Below are 25,098 nucleotides of genomic sequence, written 5' to 3'. Positions count from 1 at the left end.
GCTGAGTTCAAATCTTTGCCAAGTTACCTATACCTACACTATGTGATCAAAAGTATCCGGACACGGGGCTGAAAATGACTTACAAGTTCGTGGCGCCCCTATCGGTAATGCTGTAACTCAATATGGTGTTGGCCCACCCTTAGCCTTGGTGACAGCTTCCACTCTCGCAAGCATACGTTCAATCAGGTGCTGGATGGTTTCTTGGGGAATGGCGGCCCATCCTTCATGGAGCGCTGCACTGAGGGGAGGTATCGTTGTCGGTCGGTGTGGCCTGGCACCAAGTCGGCGTCCCAAAACATCCCAGAGGTGTTATATAGGATTCAGGTCAGTACTCACTGCAGGCCAAATCATTACAAGGATGTTATTGTCGGGTAACCACTCCGCCGGAGGCCGTTCATTATGAACAGGTGCTCGATCGTGTTGAAAAATGCAATCGAAATCCCCGAATTGCTCTTCAACAGTGGGAAGCAAGAAGGTACTTAATATGTCAATGTAGGCCTATGCTGTGATAGTGCCATGCAAAACAACGAGAGGTGCGAGCCCCCTCCATGAAAAACAACGTGGCACTACACAAAACTGGCGCTAATAACATAGGCATATACGGAACAAAAACGACACAGATCTGTAAGTCCATGGTATGGGTGATAAGGTGAGAAAACCATACCGAAACACATGTGCTACAAAACGCCACTGTTTCCTGCGCATGTACCCCGACGTCAGTATGGGATATGATCACCATGCACACGTACACAGGCCGCACAACAGGTTGGCATACTCTGGATCAGGTGGTCGAGCAGCTACTGGGGTATAGCCTCCAATTCTTGCACCAGTGCCTGTCGGAGCTCTTGAAATGGTGTAGGGGTTTGAAAAAGTGCAGCGATACGTCGACCGAGAGCATCCCAGACGTGCTCGATGGGGTTTAGGTCTGGAGAACAGGCAGGCCACTCCATTCACCTGATATCTTCTGTTTGAAGGTACTCCTCCACGATGGCAGCTCGGTGGGGCCTGTGCGTTATCATTCATCAGGAGGAAGGTGGCGCCCACTGCACCCCTGAAAAGGTGGACATGCTGATGCAAAATGATGTCCCGATACACCTGACCTGTTACAGTTCCTCTGTCAAAGACATGCATGGGTGTACGTGCACCAATCATAATCCCACCCACACCATCGATCTATAATTTCCATACATTAAGGGGTTGGTATCTGGTTCCTGGTTCACACCAGATGAAAAACAGGCGAGACTCGCTGTTCAGACTTTACCTGGAGTCGTCTGTGAACATAACGTGGATCACTGCTCCCATGACCATGTACTGCATTCTTGACACCAGGCTTTACAGGCTCTCCTGTGACCAGGGGTCAGTGGAATGCACCTTGCAGGTCTCCGGGCGAATGAACCATGTCTGTTCAGTCGTCTGGAGACTGTGTGTCTGGAGACAACTTTTCCAGTGGCTGCAGTAAGGTCCCGAGCAAGGCCACCTGCAGTACTCCGTGTGGCACTGATGGTGAGATATCCGTCTTCTTGTGGTGTTTCGTGTTGTACACTGTAGACGTCCCGCACTGTATCACCTGGACATGTTTCCTGTCTTCTGGAATTGTTGCATAATCTTGAGATCACACTTTGTGGCACATGGAGGGCCCATGCTACGACCTTCTGTGCTTGACCAGCCTCCTGTCGCTCTAGTAATCTACCCCTCATAACATCATAACGTTCTTTGAGCCATTTTCAACGCACAGTCACCATTAGCACGTCTGAAAACGTCTGTACACTTACTTGCTGCACCATACTCTGACATACACCAACACACCTCTGCGTATGTGGGTTGCTGCCAGCACCACTGTGCAACGACCGGAGGTCAAATGCACTGCATGGTCATACCGCGAGGTGATTTAAACCGGCAAACCGCCCACCAGAGCGTTGTTTCACCACGTATCAGCATTATCCTAATTTATGAGCATGAGTGTACATCACTAAATGACACCAATACCCCACACTTGGTCTTCTACCACTGTGGTAAGATGCACAGCAATTACAGCTTCATTTAAAAACGGGTAAAATACTGGATATCTCCCCCACTGACCATGCACATCCTGCATGAGCACAGCACTCGACTAGTGCTGCCCTGACTCTGTGCAGCATGCATCACAAGTCACAGCCTTCACCACTGCCACCAAACACTTCTACTATTGTTTGGCATTTGAGGGATGCATCCAGCACTTCTTAGATGACTGTAATAGCAAGGCGATGGTGGGGGAAGGCTTCTACCCACAACAAGAGGTAGTAGCAGTGGGCATATAGACAGAAGGCCTATTGCATACCTGTGCATGCATGAGAGATGCACCAACTGTTCGAGGGACTAGCAGTCTTAAAACAAAGGTTAACACTCAGAGAGGACACTCAAAAAACTTACTCGAGAATTTGCTCCCATTTTAGCGATGTTCTGTCTGATCAAAAGCACATGGACGCCACTAGCTGGCATTAATATGAGAGCTATCTACTGGGTGAACTGCATTATTAAAAAAAAAATTGTCGTGATAGGCAAATCTGATACATGCTTCCTGGATCTGTGATGCACTGTGTTTCATTTTGTGGTATTGTTGCGTAATAGCCTTTATTAAAGGGATCACATGTCAACAGCAACAGTTCAGCACCGTTTTCTAATCTCTACACGAGCTTTCCCTCCTACCATCACCATGACATATTTTATTCCATAGCAAGATCTACACAGTAGCCATTTTTACCGACTGCGAGATTATCTACGTCTCACTGAAGTTGGTAACATCCACAATAAGAATTCACATGTGCAAGTTCATTACCCCTACCCTCCCATCCCTCACACTCTGTTCGGATATGCATCTGCCTTTGACATCATCCCACCATATACCACCCTGGAGCTACCAAGACCTGTATGCTGGATTAAGACACTTGCACTGCACATATGTAGAACCATCAGTCATACATTATAATTTTGTCAAATGATTTCTTAACTGTCAAGAATGACACATTAACATTCCAGGATCTCGACATACTATTCTTACCAGCATAGAGCTAAACGCTTACTTTGGTCACGTAATTGTAATAGTGCAAATCTCCTGTCCAGTAACAGCATAGGGACTGCAGTGACAACTGCCAAGGTCATAGATCTCCAACAGATTGCATGCTGGGCTTTCCCTCACTGATTATACATATCTTTCATTATAGCCACCTACCCCAAGCATTGCAAAAAGAGGTTTACTTACATATAGTTCTGAAGGCGGAACTACTGCTATCACCATCAATTAACATCCATCCCTCTTTCATTTACGAAAGGTGTATGGAAAGGATGTCAGTCAGTAAACCTTCAGATTACCAGTAGCTCCAATACCTTGTCGCAGTCATTTTGTAAGACATATGGAGGAGGAAATAATTTATTATCGTCATCATTTAGAGGAAGTGCCAAAGAGATTGTCCACATTACCCCTGCCTCCACTTTCTTTCTTTCTTTCTTTTTTTGGTACTGCCATGTGGTACCACTATTCCCCATATTCTTCCATTAAAACCAGAGCAAAAATCAAAGAGGCCTTACTGCTACACTTTTAATTATGCTATGCTTAGTACTCATACAGTATCTGCACGTTATCGGATTTTGACAAGAGTGTATGCTCCAGCCCCATATGGACACTGTGTGAATTCATCACCCTTTATTTGCATGATAGTGCACTGTGTGATCCACACTACGTGTATGCTATTTGATCAAGAGTATCTACACACCTATGTATGATTTTTTAGGAACTTAAATAATTCCATGGAAGAAATACTAAAACTTTCCAAGACAATCCTAGTGTCTATACAGTCTCTATATCAGTCAGGCAGCAGTAGCCGGCTGAGACACAAGTAGCAACAGGGAAGAAACCAATTTTGTGACTTTTACGAGTTCCTAACTAGGAGCGAATTTTATAATATCGTCTGTGTGATTTAATAGTTTAGTATCTTGAGTTTCTGCGTGTTTATTTAATATCTAATAGCCACAGTTCTCGCATTTTCGTTTGCGTCGGAAAGTAAACCGATTTTGTGACATATTACAAGTTCCTAATCAGGGGAGAATTATTTGGTTTCACCTGAGTGCTTCAGTAGTTAGGTTTTTGAATCTCTGCGAATTAATCTAATTTATTAGACACTGTTCCTGCGTTTTCGTCAGGATCTACAGTAGAGTTGCGCAGCACGTACAGATAGTCCGTTTATCTGCATAGTTTAGTTTTCCACGGTCTTTTGTATGGACAGGAACTGCGATGGTTGTGTGCTGATGCGAGCCGAGATGGTGACACTTCACTCGCAGCTTCAGGCTGTGATGGCTTCGGTTACACAGCTTGAGGCTGCAGTGGATGGGCACCACTGTTGTGGGCCGGCCGTAAGGATCCTACGGACGTCCAGCACGTCCGAGCCCTCCGATCGATCCTCACCGGTGACCAGCTCAGTTACTGCTCGCACTGAGGTTGACCCCTCACCTGTGGTTGAGTGGGAGGTCACCCCGGGGCGTAGCACAGGTGGCGAAAGACTTCACAGATGGCCTCCCCGGTTTGTCTGACAAATAGGTTCCAGGTGCTGTCTGTGGCTGACACTGTCGCTAAGCCAGATGCTGTCGCCTGTCCTGTTTCAGAGGAAACCTCTCAGCCTGCAAGATCTGGGCAATTGCAGAGAATGGGATTATTGGTAGTTGGGAGCTCCAACGTTAGGCGCGTTATGGGGCCCCTTAGGGACTTGGTTGACAAGAAGGGTAATAAATCCAATGTACACTCCGTGTGCATACCGGGTGGAGTCATTCCAGATGTGGAAAGGGTCCTCCCGGATGCCATGAAGAGCACAGGTTGCAGCCAACTGCAGGTGGTGGCTCACGTCGGTACCAATGATGTGTGCCAGGGATTCTCTCTGGTTTCAAGCGGCTAACAGAAGTGGTAAAGGCTGCCAGTCTTGCTTGCAAGATGAAATAAGAGTTGACCATTTGCAGCATAGTCGACAGGACCGACTGCAGACCTGTGGTACAGAACCGAGTGGAGGGTCTGAATCAGAGGCTCAGACGGTTCTGCGGCCGTGTAGGCTGCAGATTCCTCGACTTGCGCTAAAGGGTGGTTGGGTTTCGGGTTCCGCTGAATAGGTCAGGTGTCTACTATACGCAGGAGGCGGCTACACGGGTAGCGGGGGCTGTGTGGCGTGGACTGGGTGGTTTTTTAGGTTAGAGGGTGAGGGAAAACACAAGAAGGGCTTCAGTCACAAAGAGTGCAGGCCGAACACAGGAAGAACGTAGATACAGGAACCATCGGTATAACAGTTGTAAATTGTCGTAGCTGTGTTTGGAAAGAACCAGAGCTCCAAGCGCTAATAGAAAGCACTGATGCTCAAATCGTTATAGGCACTGAAAGCTGGCTAAAGCCGGAGATAAGCTCAGCCGAAATTTTTGCGAAGAACCTAAGGATGTTCCGAAAGGATAGACTAAACCGGTTGGCGGTGGCGTATTTATTGCTGTTAGAAGTAGTTTACCTCGTCGTGAAATTGAAGTAGAGATCGTTCCTGTGAGTTAGTATGGGCAGAGGTTATTGTTGGCAACCGGAACAAAATAATAATTGCATCCTTTTACCGACCTCCCAATTCAGATGATACAGGTTCAAAGAAAACTTGAGTTTGATTTCCTCGATATGTTGGCGACAATCCATGTTTAACTCTGGAGATACGCATAAAACATCATCCGAAATTGTGCTAAACGCGTTCTCTGAAAATTATTTTGAGCAATTAGCTCATGAGCCCACGCAAATAGAAAACGGTTGTGAAAACACTCCTCACCTCTTAGCAACAAATAAGCCTGAGTTAATAACGAGCATCAAAACGGATACAGGGATTAGTGAACACAGGGTTGTCGTAGCGAGATTGAATACTGTAACCCCAAAATCGTCGAAAAATATACCTACTCAAAAAATCAGATTAAAATTCACTTGACGCCTTCCTGAGAGACAATCTGTGCTCCTTCCAAATTAATAACATAAGTGTAGACCAGATGTGGCATGAATTCAAAGAAATAGTATCGGCAGAAATTGAGAGATTTATACCAAATAAATTAACAAACGACGGAGCTGATCGTCCTTGGTACACAAAACGGGTCAGAACACAGTTGCAGAAACAACGAAACAAACATGCCGAATTTAAACAGATGCAAAATCTCCAAGACTGGCGATCTTTTACAGAAGCTCGAAATTTAGCGCGGACTTCAATGCGAGAGTCAACAATGAAACCTTGTCTCGAAACCTGGCAGAAAATCCAAAGAGATTCTGCTGTTATGTGAAGTATGTTAGCGGCAAGAAACAATCAGTGCCTTCTCTGCGAGATAGCAATGGGGATACTATCGAAGACAGTGCTGCCAAAGCAGAGTTACTAAACACAGCCTTCCGAAATGCCTTCACAAAAGAAGACGAAGTAAATATTCCAGAATTCGATTCAAGAACAGCTGCCAACATGAGTAACGGAGAAGTAAATATCCTCGGAGTAGTGAGGCAGCTTAAATTACTTAATAATATTAATTAGGTTCCTTTCAGAGTATGCTGATGCATTAGATCTATACTTAACAATCATATATAACCGTTCGCTCGACGAAAGATCCAGACTGGGAAGTTGCACAGGTCACAACAATATTCAAGAAAGGTAGTAGGAGTAATCCACTTACAGGACAATATCATTAACGTCGACATGCAGCAGGATTCTGGAACATATATTGTGTTCGAACTTTATGAATTACCTCGAAGAAAACGGCCTATTGACACACACTCAACATGGGTTTAGAAAACATCGATATTGTGAAACACAGCTAGCTCTTTATTCACATGAAGTGTTGAGTGCTATTGACAAGGGATTTCAGATCGATTCCGTATTTCTGGATTTCCGGAAGGCTTTTGACACTGTACCACACAAAAAATGGTTCAAATGGCTCTTAGCACTATGGGACTTAACATCTATGGTCATCAGTCCCCTAGAACTTAGAACTACTTAAACCTAACTAACCTAAGGACATCACACAACACCCTGTACCACACAAGCGACTTGTAGTGAGATTGCGTGCTTATGGAATATCATCTGTTATGTGACTGGATTTGTGACTTCCTATCAGAGAGGTCACAGTTCGTAGTAATTGATGGAAAGTCATCGAGTAAAACAGAAGTAATTTCTGGCGTTCCCCAACGTAGTGTTATAGGCCCTTTGCTGTTCCTTATCTATATTAACGATTTTGGAGACAATCTGAGCGGCCGTCTTCGGTTGTTTGCAGATGACGCTGTCGTTTATCGACTAATAAAGTCATCAGAAGATGAAATTGCAAAACGATTTAGAAAATATATCTGAATGGTGCGAAAATTGGCAGTTGACCCTAAATAACGAAAAGTGTGAGGTGATCCACATGAGTGCTAAAAATAAATCGCTATACTTCGTTACACGATAAATCAGTCAAATCCGAAGGCCATAAATTCAATTAAATACCTAGGAATTACAACTGAGAACAACTTAAATTGGAAGGAAAACATAGAAAATGTTGTGGGGAAGGCTAACCAAAGACTGCGTTTCATTGGCAGGACACAGAAAATGTAACAGATCTGCTAAGGAGACTGGCTACACTACGCTAGTCTGACCCCTTTTAGAATACTGCTGCGCGGTGTGGGATCCTTACCAGATAGGACTGACGGAGTACATCGAGAAAGTTCAAAGACGGGCAGCACGTTTTGTACTATCGCGAAATATGGGAGAAAGTGTCATTGAAATGATACAGGATTTCGGCTGGACATCATTGAAAAAAAGGCGTTTTTCGTTGCGACGGAATCTTCTCACGAACTTCCAATCACCAACTTTCTTCTTCGAATGCGAAAACATTTTTTTGACACCGACCTGCACAGGGGGGAAACGTTCACTACGATAAAATAAGGGAAATCAGAGCTCGTACGGAAACATATAGGTGTTCGTTCTTTCAGCGCCCTGTACGAGATTGTAATAACAGAGCACTTAAATGTGTTTTGCAGAGTATCCATGTAGATGTAGATGTAGATGGACTGTACCGTGAAATCAGCTTTGAAAAACCCGCATACCACATTACATCCATCCTGCTCCATTGGCATGGTAAGAATGGCTGTTGGCAAACATCCATATTACTTGTTCCAATCATTCTGCGAGAACTGTGTGTGATGAAGTACTATATCGGCGACAACATACACTTCTCAAATCACAACATACTCTCCATTACTCTCAACACCTCTGTCATAGCCTCTACCATAAAAAGTCGTTGTTGACTATCCCTGCAATATTCTTGTGCAGACTAAATTCTCATCCATTTTAGTAATCTATGACTATCGAAAAAATATTCGTAAAAAAATCGGTCTAACAGTTGTTCCTAACCCACTTCTTTTGTGGAAGATGAAATACATTCCCTTAAGATTTTTGCAAACGAGTCTGAGACTGCCATATGTTTTCAATTTAGCTCACTCCTAGATATTTTACGTAAGTTAGTGTTTCCAGCGATAGTGAAACTGTACAATAGAGCATTTGTAGGCCTCTTTAGGTGCAACAGTTACATTTGTTTATTTTCAGGTCAACTGCACCCACTGTCGCCGACGCTCACAGGTATTCCTGCAGGTCACTATTGCATTCTTATAGACAAGGGGCATATCTGCGAACATCCTACATCTACATCTAAGCAGATACCCCGCAAACTGCTGTATAGTGCATGGCGGTGTGTATGTTTTTAAGCAACATTGCCAGTCTCCCTACCATTACACACACACACACACACACACACACACACACATTGATCGAGTAAAAAAAAAGAATTCGAAGATTGTCTATATAACCCCATATATACCCTATCTCCATTATTAGATTTCACGAGTTTGCGGAAATCATTCTTTCGTGGATGATTTACGTTTCTCCTAGCTCAACTTCTGCTTCGACTTTATATATACATTCCAATTTACATCAGTTACTCCTAGGTATTTAACCATAGTTACTGTATCCAGCAATGATGTAATGGAACAGTACTGAATTTCTCCCCCTATGTATGCACAGTGTGTTGCATACCTGTACAGTGTCAACACCAAATCTCTCTGTACCAATCTTCTATCATTTGCAATTCTCTACAGTTCATTCCTGACATTGCCACCTTCTTTTTTAAGAGGCAACTGCATCGCCTGTGTGTTAGGATAAAGAATGTATACTGCAGAATCAAAGTATACCTGCCCACTTTATTATTTATGTAGCATTACTACCCTCACACTCTCTTTTGCTTATAAAAGCAGTTCATGATCTACTACTACTTTCAGGGTATTCTTTTTATTTTTATTTTTTGTCTATGACCTGCCTATTTCCTGCGATTTGACCTACATCCAGGAAATACAAAATAGTACCTCACTCCACCCCACCACTCCATCCAGCTTTCTCACCCTGAACCAGCAGATTTCAACGAATTGGCCCTCTCACCACTCCAGAGACATGTGAGTGTCACCACTGGTAGACAGCAATTGTTGGGAGGTGGAAATAGTTTAGATACACTCACCTTGCTACCCATTCATTTAGCTATCAAAGCGATGTTACTGTGCACCACTACGCATAATTTGACCAACTGGTCAAAGTGTGTTAATGGAATAGCATCCAACAGTTAGTTGAAAATGAAAATGAGGCATATCTAAATAGAATGGGAGTAATTTTTCAGCAGTCTTGCATGTATAAAGGGTCACTTGACAACCATGTACAGTCCATTTCCTCTCGATGTGTTTGCTAGTGCGACGTTAAAATTAACAGCTTAAGAGTCCTTACAGAGGGTATTTCTTAAACGTCAAAGTGTTGCAAACATACGTGGTTTGCAGCGTGCAAAACGTAGTGCAGCGGACTGACTAAATCAGTTGCGAGTCCATGTTATCAAGCTTTTTGATGTTATAGTAAATTTGTACATCTACAGCTACATGACTACTCTGCAATTCACATTTAAGTGCTTGGCAGAGGGTTCATCGAACCACAATCATACTATCTCTCTACCATTCCACTCCCGAACAGCGCGCGGGAAAACGAACACTTAAACCTTTCTGTTCGAGCTCTGTAATGTAATGTAAAGTTAATGATGACGACGTCGAGTTATGTAACAGTGTAAGTACGTGTGTCGTAAACTCAGTACAAGATAGCATACCAACTCCAAAGGGTTTGAATAAAATTCATGCTGAATTCAAAGTACACCAAAAACAATTATTTGCAAAATACTGCCACGTAACGATAGGGGGTGCTGTGGAATGAAGAAGGATTACTACGTTTTAAAGTTGCAATGTGTGGGCAGTGTTGTCGCTAAGTGTGCGAGGGGGACCCAAATGCAAAGTAAATTTTTCTCTAGTAGTTGGTAGAACACTAGTTCCGAATTCTTCCGCTAGCTGCCTTCACTAGACCCCATTTTCTATCAGCTGACCTAATGGCACTGGGATGAAACATTATTGTGGTCACTGTGACGGAGCCACGTGTTCGTCGATTTTTCAATGGTGACATTAAAAACCAACTTGCTAACATCAGGTTCTGTTTCTTGTTAGGGAAATCAAGAGCAGAAGCAATCGATATGCTTTTGACGGCTTGTGGAGAGGAAGATTTGAAGCTAGGTGAGGGTTTACGTGCTCAGATTTCAGTTGAAGACGAATCATGATCGGGACATCTCTCGACTTCCAGAACTGACGGAAGGACTGAAAAAAATCATGTTGCGGTCATGCTTGATAGCTGAGAACATTCGATGATTGGTGGAAACGACTGGAATATCCTGGAGATCATGCCAACAAATATTGACTGAAGATCTGAGGAAGAAACCTGCTGCAGCAAAATCCGTTCCGCGTGTGCTTTTTGACGTTCAGAGAGACGATCGTTTGTGCATGTGCTGGAAACTGAAAGAACAGGGAGAAATTGATACGGATTTTGACGTAGAAGTCATTACAGGCGACGTATCGTGGTGTTATGGATGCGACCCAGATACCAACAACAATCCAAATAGTGGAAGCCTCCTCTTCACCATGAGCAAATAAAACAATTCAAGTGAGATCCCACGTGAAGACAACGTTGATTTTTGTTTAAACATCAAGGCGATTGTCCACCATGAATTTGTATTGCATGGCGTCTCAGTTAACCAACATTACTACCTTCAAGTGCTAAAACGATTAGGCTACACAAGGCAGTGAGAAAAAAGCGACCAGGATTTTGGCAATCAGGTAACTGGCTTTTTCACAACAACAACGCCTCTGCACACTCGGTTCGTTAGGTTTAAGTAGTTATAAAGTCTAGGGGACTAATGTGACCTCAGATGTTAAGTCCCAAAGTGCTTAGAGCCATTTGAACCATTTTGCAACTTGGGCTTGCCAAGAAGATCACAAGTATTGCGACTAAGCAAAGAAACAGACACCTGTGCCCAACTGCAATTGAATAGTTTGACCAGCTATCACAAGATCCACAAAGAGTTTGTTAGAGTGGCGTCGCAACGAAAAAGAGGCTACTGATTTCTTGAATTGCGAACGGCCACACATCCGTATCACACCAGAAGCTCAGAATAAACATGTACAGCAACGTTTGATTTCTGTGGGTGTATACGAGGTGCATTCAAGTTCTAAGGCCTCCGATTATTTTTCTAATTAACTACTCACCCGAAATCGATGAAACTGGCGTTACTTCTCGACGTAATCGCCCTGCAGACGTACACATTTTCCACAACGCTGACGCCATGATTCCATGGCAGCGGCGAAGGCTCCTTTAGGAGTCTGTTTTGACCACTGGAAAATCGCCGAGGCAATAGCAGCACGGCTGGTGAATGTGCGGCCACGGAGAGTGTCTTTCATTGTTGGAAAAAGCCAAAAGCCACTAGGAGCCAGGTCAGGTGAGTAGGGAGCATGAGAAATCACTTCAAAGTTGTTATCACGAAGAAACTGTTACGTAACGTTAGCTCGATGTGCAGGTGCGTTGTCTTGATGAAACAGCACACGCGCAGCCGTTCCGGACGTTTTTGTTGCAGTGCAGGAAGGAATTTGTTCTTCAAAACACTTTCGTAGGATGCACCTGTTACCGTAGCGCCCTTTGGAACGTAATGGGTAAGGATTACGCTCTCGCTGTCCCAGAACATGGACACCATAATTTTTTCAGCACTGGCGGTTATCCGAAATTTTTTTGGTGGCGGTGAATCTGTGCGCTTCCATTGAGCTGACTGGCGCTTTGTTTCTGGGTTGAAAAATGGCATCCACGTCTCTTCCATTGTCACAACCGACGAAAAGAAAGTCCAATTCATGCTGTCATTGTGCGTCAACATTGCTTGGCAACATGCCACACGGGTAGCCATGTGGTCGTCCGTCAGCATTCGTGGCACCCACCTGGATGACACTTTTCGTATTTTCAGGTCGTCATGCAGGATTGTGTGCACAGAACCCACAGAAATGCCAACTCTGGAGGCGATCTGTTCAACAGTCATTCGGCGATCCCCCAAAACAATTCTCTCCACTTTCTCGATCATGTCGTCAGACCGGCTTGTGCGAGCCTGAGGTTGTTTCGGTCTGTTGTCACGCGATGTTCTGCCTTCATTAAACTGTCGCACCCACGAACGCACTTTCGACACATCTGTAACTCCATCACCACATGTCTCCTTCAACTGTCGACGAATTTCAATTGGTTTCACACCACGCAAATTCAGAAAACGAATGATTGCACGCTGTTCAAGTAAGGAAAACGTCGCCATTTTAAGTATTTAAAACAGTTCTCATTCTCGCCGCTGGCGGTAAAATTCCATCTGCCGTACGGTGCTGTCATCTCTGGGACGTATTGACAATGAACGCGGCCTCATTTTAAAACAATGCACATGTTTCTATCTCTTTCCAGTCCAGAGAAAAAAAAATCGGAGGCCTTAGAACTTGAATGCACCTCGTACTAAAGGTAGTCTTACTTTCTGTAATCGTACCTTTTGAACATGTCCGCTCTTGTTACATGAAAAACAAGTTGCTTTTCGTGCCGGACATAAGTGACGAATATGTGCTGAAAAACATTGCAGGCAAGACTTCATGTCAGTTCCTTGCTGAGCCCAAGTCGGTCACTGTGTGCTCAACTTGGAAGCGGTCTGTTTACACTGCTGCTCGATGCTACTGCTAGGCGCTGCAGCACAAACGTTGACTGTTTATGGTACTGTCACAAGTCTTTATAATCAGTAATTTGCCAAACTTGCTGCTAGGAAGGGTTCGGATACTTGAGACTCTCTCACCTTGTTCTGTTACCAGCCGCTTTCTGAGTAATGGCGTCACGTATAATGAGGTCAGTATAATACTTGCCACACACATGTTTAAACTTACACTGCGTAGTTGTTAACCCCTTGTCAGTCTGCCATCCACTGTCTACAAGTTTGTCCGGAATGCTTCTTTAGTCTGAAAAATTAAAACCTGGTAGCCGTCTCGCGTACTTTCTCGTCATAGTATCTTCATAGTTCACTACTTTGGGGCACGATGTGCGGAACAATTTGCAGCACATCCTATACACTGACACACTGGCTGCTGATAAGAAAAAAATATTGTTTATGATGCCTGGTACTTGTTGTGCAAATAGATAAGCTCTAAACTGGGCCAAGTACTCAATCCAGACCTTTTAGTCCTCTTCAGATGGGTGAAACAGAGGCACCAACTATGGCTGCTTAAGTTGTGGCGCTGCTGTAGTTGGTGGCACCTGACAATGATTCTCACTGGATACCATCTGCATGTGAATGAAGCCTCTGTCATCTAAGTAAGCTTCATTATTTGTTGCGTCTGTAACTGAAGAAGCTGTGTTAGATCGAGCGTTGGTGCAAAAGGCGCTTACAATTGTGGGACTGCTCAGAGTGAGACAGGTATGCGTGGGGCTTGAGACATGGCAATGCCAAAAAATACTAAAGCTAAATTGATATGTGTCAGCAAAAACAAGTAAACTGAAAAAAAAAACAGCAAAGACAGATCTGAAACAAACACATTTCCGAGCACAAATAGTAAAAGCACAAACCACAAACAAAAATGTCCAGAAACTGTAAAAAAAAAAAGAGACAGAGAGAAAGGAAAAAGGGGGGGCGAAATAAAACTATGTGGTGTCGTAGATACGGCAAGGCTCGTCGCAAAATGATATGATGCGAGTCTGCACAAGTTATGTTCCGAGGTGTCAAATGTTACTTCCTTGTTGCTACTGATAAATGGGTGGAAGGTGGGCCAAGGGAACTGTCGCGGTTGCCATCTGGACAGACCAGCAAAAGATTAATTGAAACAAGCATGTATCTTTCTGAACGTGTTGCTGAAGAATTGCTACACTGTTGACAACTAGTGGCAGCTGTGGGTAGCTATAAGCGGAGACCGACATTGGAGTGCATCTACATACAGTGAATGTTTGCCAGTAGAGCTGGCTATCAACAGGTCAGTGTAACGTTCAGCATCAGCTAGCAACACGGAACTAATCTCGAGTTAGAAGACTGGTGCCCATGCATCCACCCCTTATAACAAAGAACTGTTATTAGTCACAAAAATTGTTCAATTGATCCAACACATATTTTGATTGTCTGTAGCTCATTTTTATAAAACAAGTTCTCTTAGCCTGGCTTACACAAATGGAGATGCAACTCAAAAAGTTCCCAAGGCTGGGCTAAAGAACAGACTAGCTATATCGGCCAAAGGTTGTGAATGAAATGAATAGAATGACATTGAAAAGTATAAGTGAGAGCACAGGCTGGAGCAAGAGAAAAAAAAAAAAAAACTAAAAGCAGATTGACTAGACAGACTGAAATGGTGTGAGCTTTGACCTTATAAGGACTAATGCTAGGATATGGTTCAACTTCTTTAATCTACAATAGTTTATGGACTCTAAAGGTCAGAAAGTTCATTTTTTATTGTCTATTGATTTTGTCATCATATATCTTGTTTTTATATTATTTATCATGAGCAGTATTTATTAAAATATGCAGTATTAATTTAAGCTTATGCAGTGGGAATCCTGGGTTTATGACCATGTGACCAATCTTGTATGTCAAAAATTTAAGTTTTAATTAAGAACCCTTGCTCATTAATATGGATGTCAATACATTCACACAAATCAGATGATCAAAAGTATATCAACAGATCCTGGAAATTTAAAGCAGTTTGGCTGTCATTGGCACTGGAAGTTCTCACCATGTGAAATCTTTAATGAACAATATCTTTTTAACAAGTTAACATCGGGTTAATGTAAATACTTTACTGAAAGAGGAAAAATAAAATTTAATTTGGTAGAGGTCTTTCCTTCTGAATTTATCTATTAGTTCATTAAATTTTCCCTATGGCTACATGTACGAAATTTTATAATTTTGACACCTTTTGAAACTCCCTGGCAGATTAAAACTGTGTGCCCAACCGAGACTCGAACTCGGGACCTTTGCCTTTCGCGGGCAAGTGCTCTACCATCTGAGCTACCGAAGCACGACTCACGCCCGGTACTCACAGCTTTACTTCTGCCAGTATCTCGTCTCCTACCTTACAAACTTTACAGAAGCTCTCCTGCAAACCTTGGAAGGTAGGAGACGAGATACTGGCAGAAGTAAAGCTGTGAGTACCGGGCGTGAGTCGTGCTTCGGTAGCTCAGATGGTAGAGCACTTGCCTGTGAAAAGCAAAGGTCCCGAGTTCGAGTCTCGGTCGGGCACACAGTTTTAATCTGCCAGGAAGTTTCATATCAGCGCACACTCCGCTGCAGAGTGAAAATCTCATTCTGGAAACATCCCCCAGGCTCCGCAGTATCCTTTCTCTCAGGAGTGCTAGTTCTGCAAGATTCGCAGGAGAGCTTCTGTAAAGTTTGGAAGGTAGGAGACGAGATACTGGCAGAAGTAAAGCTGTGAGTACCGGGTGTGAGTCGTGCTTCGGTAGCTCAGATGGTAGAGCACTTGCCCGTGAAAGGCAAAGGTCCCGAGTTCGAGTCTCGGTCGGGCACACAGTTTTAATCTGCCAGGAAGTTTCATATCAGCGCACACTCCGCTGCAGAGTGAAAATCTCACTCTTGATACCTTTTGGTGGCCATTATTTCTGATGAAACTAATTAGCACACTGCCGCTAAGACAACAAACTGTATGATCTGAGTAATGAAGTTTCGTGTGTGTATGGTGTTCGTGTGTGTGTGTGGGAGGGGGTCAACCTGCTCTGTTATGTATGTTATCACCAAATGTGTCCAAACAGGACCAACATGCTGTTATTCTTTTATTGGCTTCAGAAGGACAAACACTGATAGACATCCATCAGAGAATGAAGAATGTACCTGGGGCAGCATGTCTGTTGAAAACCTCTGTTGTCAAATGGTGCGCCAAGTTCCATGATGGTTGCAATTTGACACAATGCACCAATCAATCTGGGAGGCCAGCCAACTCAAATGGGAGACACTCAAGCACCTGCCCTATAGTCCTATCTCTCCCCATGTGATTATAATGCCTTTGATCCCTTAGAAAATGCTTTGAAGGGTCGACAATTCCTGTAAGATGAGGATGTGTAGCAGGCAGTTATAGACTTCGTAACACAACAGGACATTGTGTTTTACCAGATGAGTATCTTCAACCTTGTATGTTGGTGGGATGACTGCCTCAATGTTCATGGTGATTTTGGCTGACTGACATACCAGTTCTGGAATGTATAGCCTTTGAATGAGAACTTCTTGCTTGCCCTTTATACTGTTACCTTTTTTGCAATACAACTGCAGCTACTCAAGTATTAGTTTATAACAACAAAAATAATAAATTTCTGACAATATAATGTAATTGGATAGATAAAAACCTATTTACCAAATGATGGCAGGAAACACACATATATACCTTCTTTTATAGTATGTCTTTCTGCAACCACTTGGAGAGTAGAATTTAACTATCTGATTACATCAAGTATTCATTTAAGTGAACTGTATGTCTGTTGAGTAATATATTTAGTACTGTGCTGAACAGCTACAGAAATGCGCAGTCACATCATTCCCAGATTTCCAAACCCATAATTAAAACACACCTGACAAAGTTGTTTAAACATTTTTAAAATTTAATACAATAGCTGACACAATGAACTTGGAATAACTATTCAGAATGGTAGAGTTCAATATGGTTGGCAGACCATCTACAATATTTATTACAGTGTGAGGTTATTGTATGATGGCTGAGAGAATATTTTTAATGGGTTGATGATGCATGCAGATGATACCTGCTGTAATGATTGACTGATGAACACAGTGAACATGAAATAAATGTTTACAGAGAAACTGAGACAGGTACTTTGAACTGGTGCATTTTTCATTTATATTAAAATGGATGATGAAAAAATTTGGATTCATTGTGATCCATTGCGATTCATTGTTGATCAGTTTAGGTTATTCGAGACCAATGGGGATTCAAGGAATCCAATAGGATAGAGTAACAGCCAAAATATACATGAAATGGTATAAACAAGCTGCTTTTGTTTACAGCTGTTGACTATGTTAATTACATCGTTGAGGCTATTGCACGTGCATCAGTTGCCAAAACATATGTATCACTCCATTTACAAACATTATTCTTGATTACCTAGTGTATAAGATATCAAAAACATAAAAATGTAGCGAGTACAAGTGCTTCTTACTACAGTTAAGCTAATGGCATATCATTTACTTGCCAGTAAGTCAGCAGTCACCAGAAAATGACCAGTTATCTTATGGAAGTCTGGCAATCAGTCATACTATTTCTAAGTAACATACTAACTTGATTGTCTTCAGTTTTTTTGTGTCTCCCTTACAACACATTTTATTTATTAATTGGATATATACAAAATCTACTCACCAAGCAGTGGCAGGAAACTCACATATAAAAAAGGTTTTAGAAATGCAAGCTTTAGAAGCCTTGGCTCCTTCTTCGAGCAGATGGGTTGGAGGGTAAAGAAGAGGGGTGAAGGAAAAGGACTAGAAAGATTTAGGAAAATGGGTAGAGTCTTTCTTTCCCATTCCATTTGGCAAGTCTCTCCTGACCCAGTGTTCTGGGGGATTTTTCTGAGCTCTAAGTATTTTCCTAAACCTCTCTAGTCCTTTTCCTTCACCCCTCTTCCTTACTATTTAACCTTTCTGTCGGAGGAAGGAGCCAATGGCTCCGCAAGCTTGCATACCTAAAACCTTTTTTATATGTGTGTTCTCCTGCTGCTGCTTGGTGAGCAGATTTTTTTGTCTATCTCATTACTTTACATTATCAAACAGTAATTATTTTTGTTGTTATAACATCTTGTATTTGTATTTCGCAATGTATTGTTTCAGTGATGAATTTTGTTAAATGTTCATCTATAACTATTAAGTAATGTGCTGGAATGTGCTTGCTTGCTTACAGATGGGATGTTCTTTCTCTTAACACAGAAAACACTCAACTTAAGACATCTTCAGCCAGTGGTTTGAGGAATGTGGGAAATAATACACATGCAAATCAAGGTAATGTACCTGCAGTTATATTGGTTTCTGTGACTGTTAAATCAGATAGATTTAGACAGCAATTAAAATTCAATATTAACATGTAACAATAAATTAAGGAAACACTGACAGTAAAAAGAAAATAATATTATCAAATTGGAACAAGCATACAGAACTCCTTGTAATGAACAGCCTCTGTTTTTAGTAACTAAGAGATAAATGGGACTTTTTTAACTTAAACTAAATTGAGACTGTTTTAACATTTCAGAAGATCCACGAAGTAAAATGAATTTTGGCAGAAAGAAGCAAAGAAGGAAAAGGCTAAGGCTTTCAAAGGCATACAGTGACAATAATTCATCCACAACTCCAATACCAGTTGAAAAGCTGAATCACACATCAGCACATCACAATAGAAAACAGAACAGAAATAGTAAAACAGTTACAGAAAGAAGAAGAAGGAAGAAAAATAAAGAAGAGAGAAGGAGGAAGAGACTGAGGCTCAAATTGCAAGACAGGGATAAAAGAAAACAAAGAAAGAAAAATGAGCGCTTAAGAAGGAGGTATAGGAAAGAGAGAAAGAGGAAACTGGCAAGAAAACTTGTAGGAACCCCACAAACTAATATTACTTCTTTCACAGCACCCCATCAGGAGAACACAACACACAGTTCACTTGACTTCAATAACAGCACAGTCAGTCCAGAGGTGGATGTATTAAAAAATGTTTCTGAGAATGACTTTATTACTCCATCTTCAGAAAAACCAGAACATACAACCAGTGATATTACAGCAATTGAAAAGATGGAACAGGATAACTCAGATTATCTCAAAGATGATAATTTTCTCAAAATGCAAAATGAAGAACAGAAAGACTTTAATCAAAACGTAGATAATATACTGCTTCCATTTGCAACAGGTCCTTTGTTGAAGCAAAATCACTTGCCAAATAAGCCTATTGAAAAAGATGGTTTTGAAGACAAAATCCACTTTAAGAAATATGAAAACCTTGGACCTCATCATTTTCCTCACACTGTATATAGAACGAAACAATCTGAAGGGGAATATGCTGAACAAGAAATGGATGAAAATGACACATCTTTGAATGCAGCAAGTTCTGTAAACAGGATATTGGTAACAGATTCAATGAAGGAAGGGCATAAAGATTTCTCTTCATATGACACTGGTACATATCATTACACAGAAAAACTCGGAGATCTCTCATGCCTCAATGGAACACTTTTGCCTGCGCCAACTGTTGTTCACTCCTGGATAAAGTACATAAGGTACGAAGAACTTCATTCAACCAAAGAAACACTTCTTTCATACAGCATATTTGTCCACTGATGAAAAATACAACAGATAGTCATAGAGTTTTAATTATCACCTCAAAAAATCATGATCATGAAACTTGGTAAGAGTGTTAGTTTTTCTCCATGCTTTCACCCTTCCATGCAACACATTTTCCCAAAGATGGATGTCTTGTTGGAGACCATTACTGCAGAATCCTGCATTTTGTATATTTGAGAAATGTTCCAGCTCTAAAAGCACATCATCATAGGTGTTATATAAGGAGCATATGAGGTATAAGGCAAAATTTTCTAGCACAAAGAAGCAGCATCTGTGACTGTATCTTGGGCAGAATGAGCTACAGCGTTACTGTGTATCAAAACCATGCCCTTGGAGAGCTTCCTGCAGTGCACCTTGACAGCTTACAGAAACATCATCAGCAGATTTAGGTAGCAATGTTCCATAATGATTTGCTCCCTATGATCATAATCTATTAGCACCACCTCACGGCAATCCCAAAAAAAACACCTAGCATCACATTCCTGATGATGTTAAGTCTTCACCTTTTTCGGCTGTGGTGAATCGGCTTCCCACTGCTTGCTTCGCAGTTTTGTTTTGAAGTTGGAATAATAACACAATACTTATTCATGTTGATTAAGAAGCTAAATAAGTTGTCTATATGAGCCTGGCACAGTTCCACTTTTACCTTGGTTTGGTGGAGTTTTTGAATACATGTGAACATTCATGGAATCCAACAACTGGCAACCTTTGCTACATTCAAAATGTCATCAACGTTGCTGAAAACTGATTCATATCAGATTTTTCACTTTTTCCCCTTTTCCTTGATTATGGTTCATAGGTCTTAGAGCACCAGGTGCTCCAATTCTCCTGGGCTTCCCAGTTTTTCACACAGAGGTGGTCTGTCACTTCCTTCTTCATCATTCAGACTTGTTTAACTACACTGGAAGTGTCAGTGCCATCTACTCTCTGTACTGTATGATGGTGGATTGTTGTTGTTAAAACTTGATTACTATGCTCCATGGATACATACCACCATTTATGCAACCCCCCCCCCCTCCTCCTCCCCCCCCCCTCCCCCAACACACACACTCACTCCAGATACATAGATAGAGAGAGGTACTTTTATGTAACCTTCAAGTAATATTATTGTATATTAATTTAAGCACATAATTTATGCATGTGGAAGAAAGTAAAACCAGTCAACACATTTTTTACAGATTGTACTGTTTACATTTCTGTGATATATTATCAGGGGTAAAGGAACCAAAATGGTTGTCACAACACTTTATTTAATAATTGATGTACACTTCATTATTGCAACAGTTGTAACTCACTTTTAACATAATTGTTGTAATTCTATCTCAGATCAATGTTCTTAACATACTCATGTCCAACCAAAAACTATTTATTTAGTTTTTTATTTATCTGATGCTGCAAAAAATGTAGGAGGAATATAAACAGTGAAATGCATGAAGGTAATGATTCACTTTATGATGAAAAATTAAGTAGATAAGCACAGAAGCAAGAACAGTAGCATGGTAGCTCAGATATACATAAACAGACTACGTGTTGAGTAGTGGAACTGGTGAGATGAGCTAGAATAGGGGAGGGAAGTGGGGGTGAAAGGAAGAGAGAATCAAGAGCAATGAATGGGTTCAACAGCAGTGGAAGATGTTAGGACTATGATACAAGAGAGAGTAGTGTGTTGTTATATGGTGAAACAATAGGTGGTGAAAAGGTGTAGTTATGGGTGAAGGACATAACTGAGGGACAGCACTGGAAGAAGAGTGTATGAGGTGGCCAGAATGAAATAATGAGAATGAGAAGCTTTTGGGGGAGAAAGAGGAGGACAGATTGCAGATTGACGCCTGGGGGATTGTGAGATGCAATCACATGTTGAAGGGGCAGTTCTCAGTTACTGGCTGCAGGTGTATGGCATCAGGATCCACACAGAATGGGTTGGGAGGAAACATACAAGCTAACCAAGCTTTTGTTAGATTCACATCCTGTCCACTCAGTGGTCAATTTTGTCATTGGTCACAGTTTAATGGTTAATTTCATAAGGTGGCTGGTTACTGTACATGCCGTTATTAAAATCTGTGAGAAAGCTGATGCAGGGTTACTATGTAATGTCTCAAAAGATTTTTTTTATTTCTTTTATTTTACATGTCTAGTTCCATAGAACCAAATTGAGGAGCAAATTTCTGAGGTTACGGAACTTGAAATTACAAATAAAGTAATAACAGATAAAATAGAATATTTATGAACCCAAGAAAAGCCAATAAACAAGTTCATGTAAATGCAATCAACAATATAACACGGGAATCAGCTTAATTTTTCAAGGAACTACTCGATAGAACAGGAGGAGTGACCAATGAGGAAACTCTTCAGCTTCAATTTGAAAGTGCATGGATTTGTGGTAGCTTACTGAAAATGGATGCAGCAGTATACCTCACACCTTTCTGCAAAAGAGTCAACGTAGTGCGATCCAAATGCAGATTAGATTTATGCCAAGTAATAACTGAGTAAAAGCTGCTAATTCCTGGGAATAAACTGATGTTATTAATAAGAACTGACAGTAAAGAATATATCTATTGAGAGGCCAATGTCAGACTAACCAGACTAATGAACAGGGGTTGACAAGAGGATTGCAAATGTACACCACTTATTGCCCAAACCACCCGTTTCTGAGCCAAAAATATCCTTTGAGAATGGGAAGAGTTACCCCAAAATATAATACCATACATGATAAGTGAATGGAAATAAGCAAAGTTGATAACTTTTTGCGTTGAACTATCACTTGCTTCAGATACCATTCAAATAGTAAAAATGGCAACAGTAAGTCTTTGAACAACAGCCTGAACATGGCTTTCCATGACTGTTTACAATCTGAACAGCTAAAAATTAGAACTGTTCAGTTGTGATAATCATATGCCCATTCTGTGAAATTAAATCATCAGGTTTTGTTTAATTGTGTGTTAGAAATTGTAAAACTGAGTCTTACTGCGATTTAGACTTAGTTTATTTTCTACAAGCCGTGAACCTATGTCATGAACTGCACCATTTGAAACAGTGCCAACATTTCACACAACAATCTTTACTACCAAGCTAGTTTCATCAGCAAACAGAAATATCTTAGAATCACCTGTAATATAGAGAGCATATCATTTATACAAATAAGGAACAGGAGTGGCCCCAGCACTGAGCCCTGGGGCACCCCCATTTAACCATGCCCCATTCAGACACTGCATCGTAGCTATTCTCAACATTGTGGATAATGACCTTTTTCTGCCTGTTGTTATAGTAAAAAGTGAACTAACTGTGAGCTACTCGTGGTATTCCATAATGGTCCCACTTTTGGAGCAACATTTTGTGATCAACACAATCAAATGCCTTTGTTAAATAAAAAAATATGCCTATCATTTGAAGCCTTTTGTTTAATCCATCCAGTGCCTCACAGAGAAAAGAGGGCATAGCATTTTCAGTTGTTAAACCACCTCTAAGACTGAACTGTACATTTGGTAGCAAATTAGTTGAAACAAAATGATCAATTATCCTTACATACACAGCCTTTCGATAACTTTAGTAAACACTGATGGTATAGAAATAGGACTAAAATTACTACATTATCCCTTTCTCAAGTTTTATAAAGTGGCATTACTACTGAGTACTTTAATCATTTAAGAAACTGACCATTCTTAAAGGAAAAATTACAAATATGGCTAAGTACAGGGCTAACATGTGCAGCATAGCACTTCAGTATTCTGATAGGTACCCCATCATATCCATGAGAGTCCTTAGTTTTCAGTGATTTAATTATTGATGGTATCATAGAGAAGTATTTCAGACATCAGTCTTGGAAAGGCATTTTCCAAGGGAGTTATATGATTCCCTGTAGGAACTAAGTTTTTATTTAATTCACCAGCAATGCTCAGGAACTGATTGTTAAATACTGACTAAATTTCTGACTTACCAGTAACAGAAATATTTTTACTACAAATGTACTTTATATGTCAGTCTTGTGCTGCTGACCAGACTCTTCCTTCACAACTGACCATATGGTTGTAATTTTACCCTGTGAATTAGCTATTCTATTTGCTTACCACTTACCCTTTGCTTTCCTAATAATGTTTTTAACCACCTTACAATACTGTTTGTAATGGGCTACTATAACTCAATTGTGACTACTTCTAATATTTTGATATAATTCCCAATTTGTTCTACATGATATCCTTATCCCGCTAGGCAGCCACCCAGACTGCCTTTTAATGCTAATACTCTGTTTAGAACATTCTAATGGAAAACAGCTTTGAAGGAGCATGAAAAATGCGTTACGGAAAGCATTATATTTGTTGTCTATGTTATCGGCACTGTAAACACCTGCCACTCTTTTGAGGCTTAAAAAACTATTGCCACTGGATTAGCTTATCTACATAGTTTGTAATTATATATAACATTACTTTGAGTACAAAAGCCTTTTGGTGTTAAAATTTGTGTGGCATGGTCTGAAAGGCCATTCACTCTTTTATTAACAGAATACCCATCTAGTAATGAAGAATGGATAAAAATCTTGTCAAATTCTCTTCATAAAACAAAATAATTTCAAAGACATGGAATAGCTAACAAGAACTTACCTTCAGAAGTGTATAAATCAAGTATTGCACTTAAAAAATTAAAAATTGTATCTAGATTTTGCAACTGTTATTTTCTTCCTCATGAAAGAGATATGAATAATCTGGGAAGGGATGAAAGGGGTATAGGCCACTCAGACTCCAGGCTGAGAGTGAATTACCTTTTGTGAGAACAAGGAGAGATAAAGATCTACATCTACATGGTTACTCTGCTGTTCACACTTAAGTGCCTGGCAGAGGGTTCATTGAACCATTTTCATACTACTTCTCTACCATTCCACTCCTGAACAATGCATGGGGAAAAGGAACACCTAAATATTTTTGCATTTGGAAGAGAAAGTTGGTGATTGAAATTTCACAAATAGATCTTGCCACAAAGAAAACCACCTTTGTTTCAGTGACTGCCACCCCATCTCGCATATGATATCAGTGATGCTCTCACCCCTATGGTGTGACAACACAAAATGAGCTGCCCTTCTTTGCACTTTTTCAATGTCCTCCGTCAATCCTACCTGGTAAGGATCCCACACTGCACAGCAATACTCCAGCAGAGGATGGACAAGTGTAACGTAGGCTGTCTCTTTAGTGAGTTAGTCGCACCTTCTAAGTGTTCTGCCAACAAAGCGCAGTCTTTGTTTCGCCTTCCCCACAATATTATCTATGCGGTCTTTCCAATCGAAGTTGCTCATAATTGTAATTCCTAGGTATTTAATCAAATTAACAGCCCTCCGATTTGTGT

At 41.2% G+C, this 25,098-nt stretch overlaps 1 protein-coding gene across 3 annotated transcripts in view; it reads left to right on the top strand.

Moving 5' to 3' along the window:
* LOC126236026 (uncharacterized) overlaps positions 1-25,098 on the top strand; it is a 332,303-nt gene that overhangs the window by 206,008 nt on the left and 101,197 nt on the right. For 2 of the 3 annotated variants that reach the window (XM_049945051.1, XM_049945060.1), the window contains 2 exons: positions 18,347-18,444; positions 18,692-19,703. In XM_049945051.1, the coding sequence (XP_049801008.1) occupies positions 18,347-18,444; positions 18,692-19,703 (1,110 nt within the window). The remainder of the gene's footprint in view (positions 1-18,346; positions 18,445-18,691; positions 19,704-25,098) is intronic. The other variant, XM_049945069.1, reaches the window with a different exon arrangement.

The sequence above is a fragment of the Schistocerca nitens genome, chromosome 1, assembly GCF_023898315.1.
Source record: "Schistocerca nitens isolate TAMUIC-IGC-003100 chromosome 1, iqSchNite1.1, whole genome shotgun sequence".
Taxonomy (NCBI): domain Eukaryota; kingdom Metazoa; phylum Arthropoda; class Insecta; order Orthoptera; family Acrididae; genus Schistocerca; species Schistocerca nitens.
This window is presented reverse-complemented; position numbering and strand designations above follow the sequence as displayed.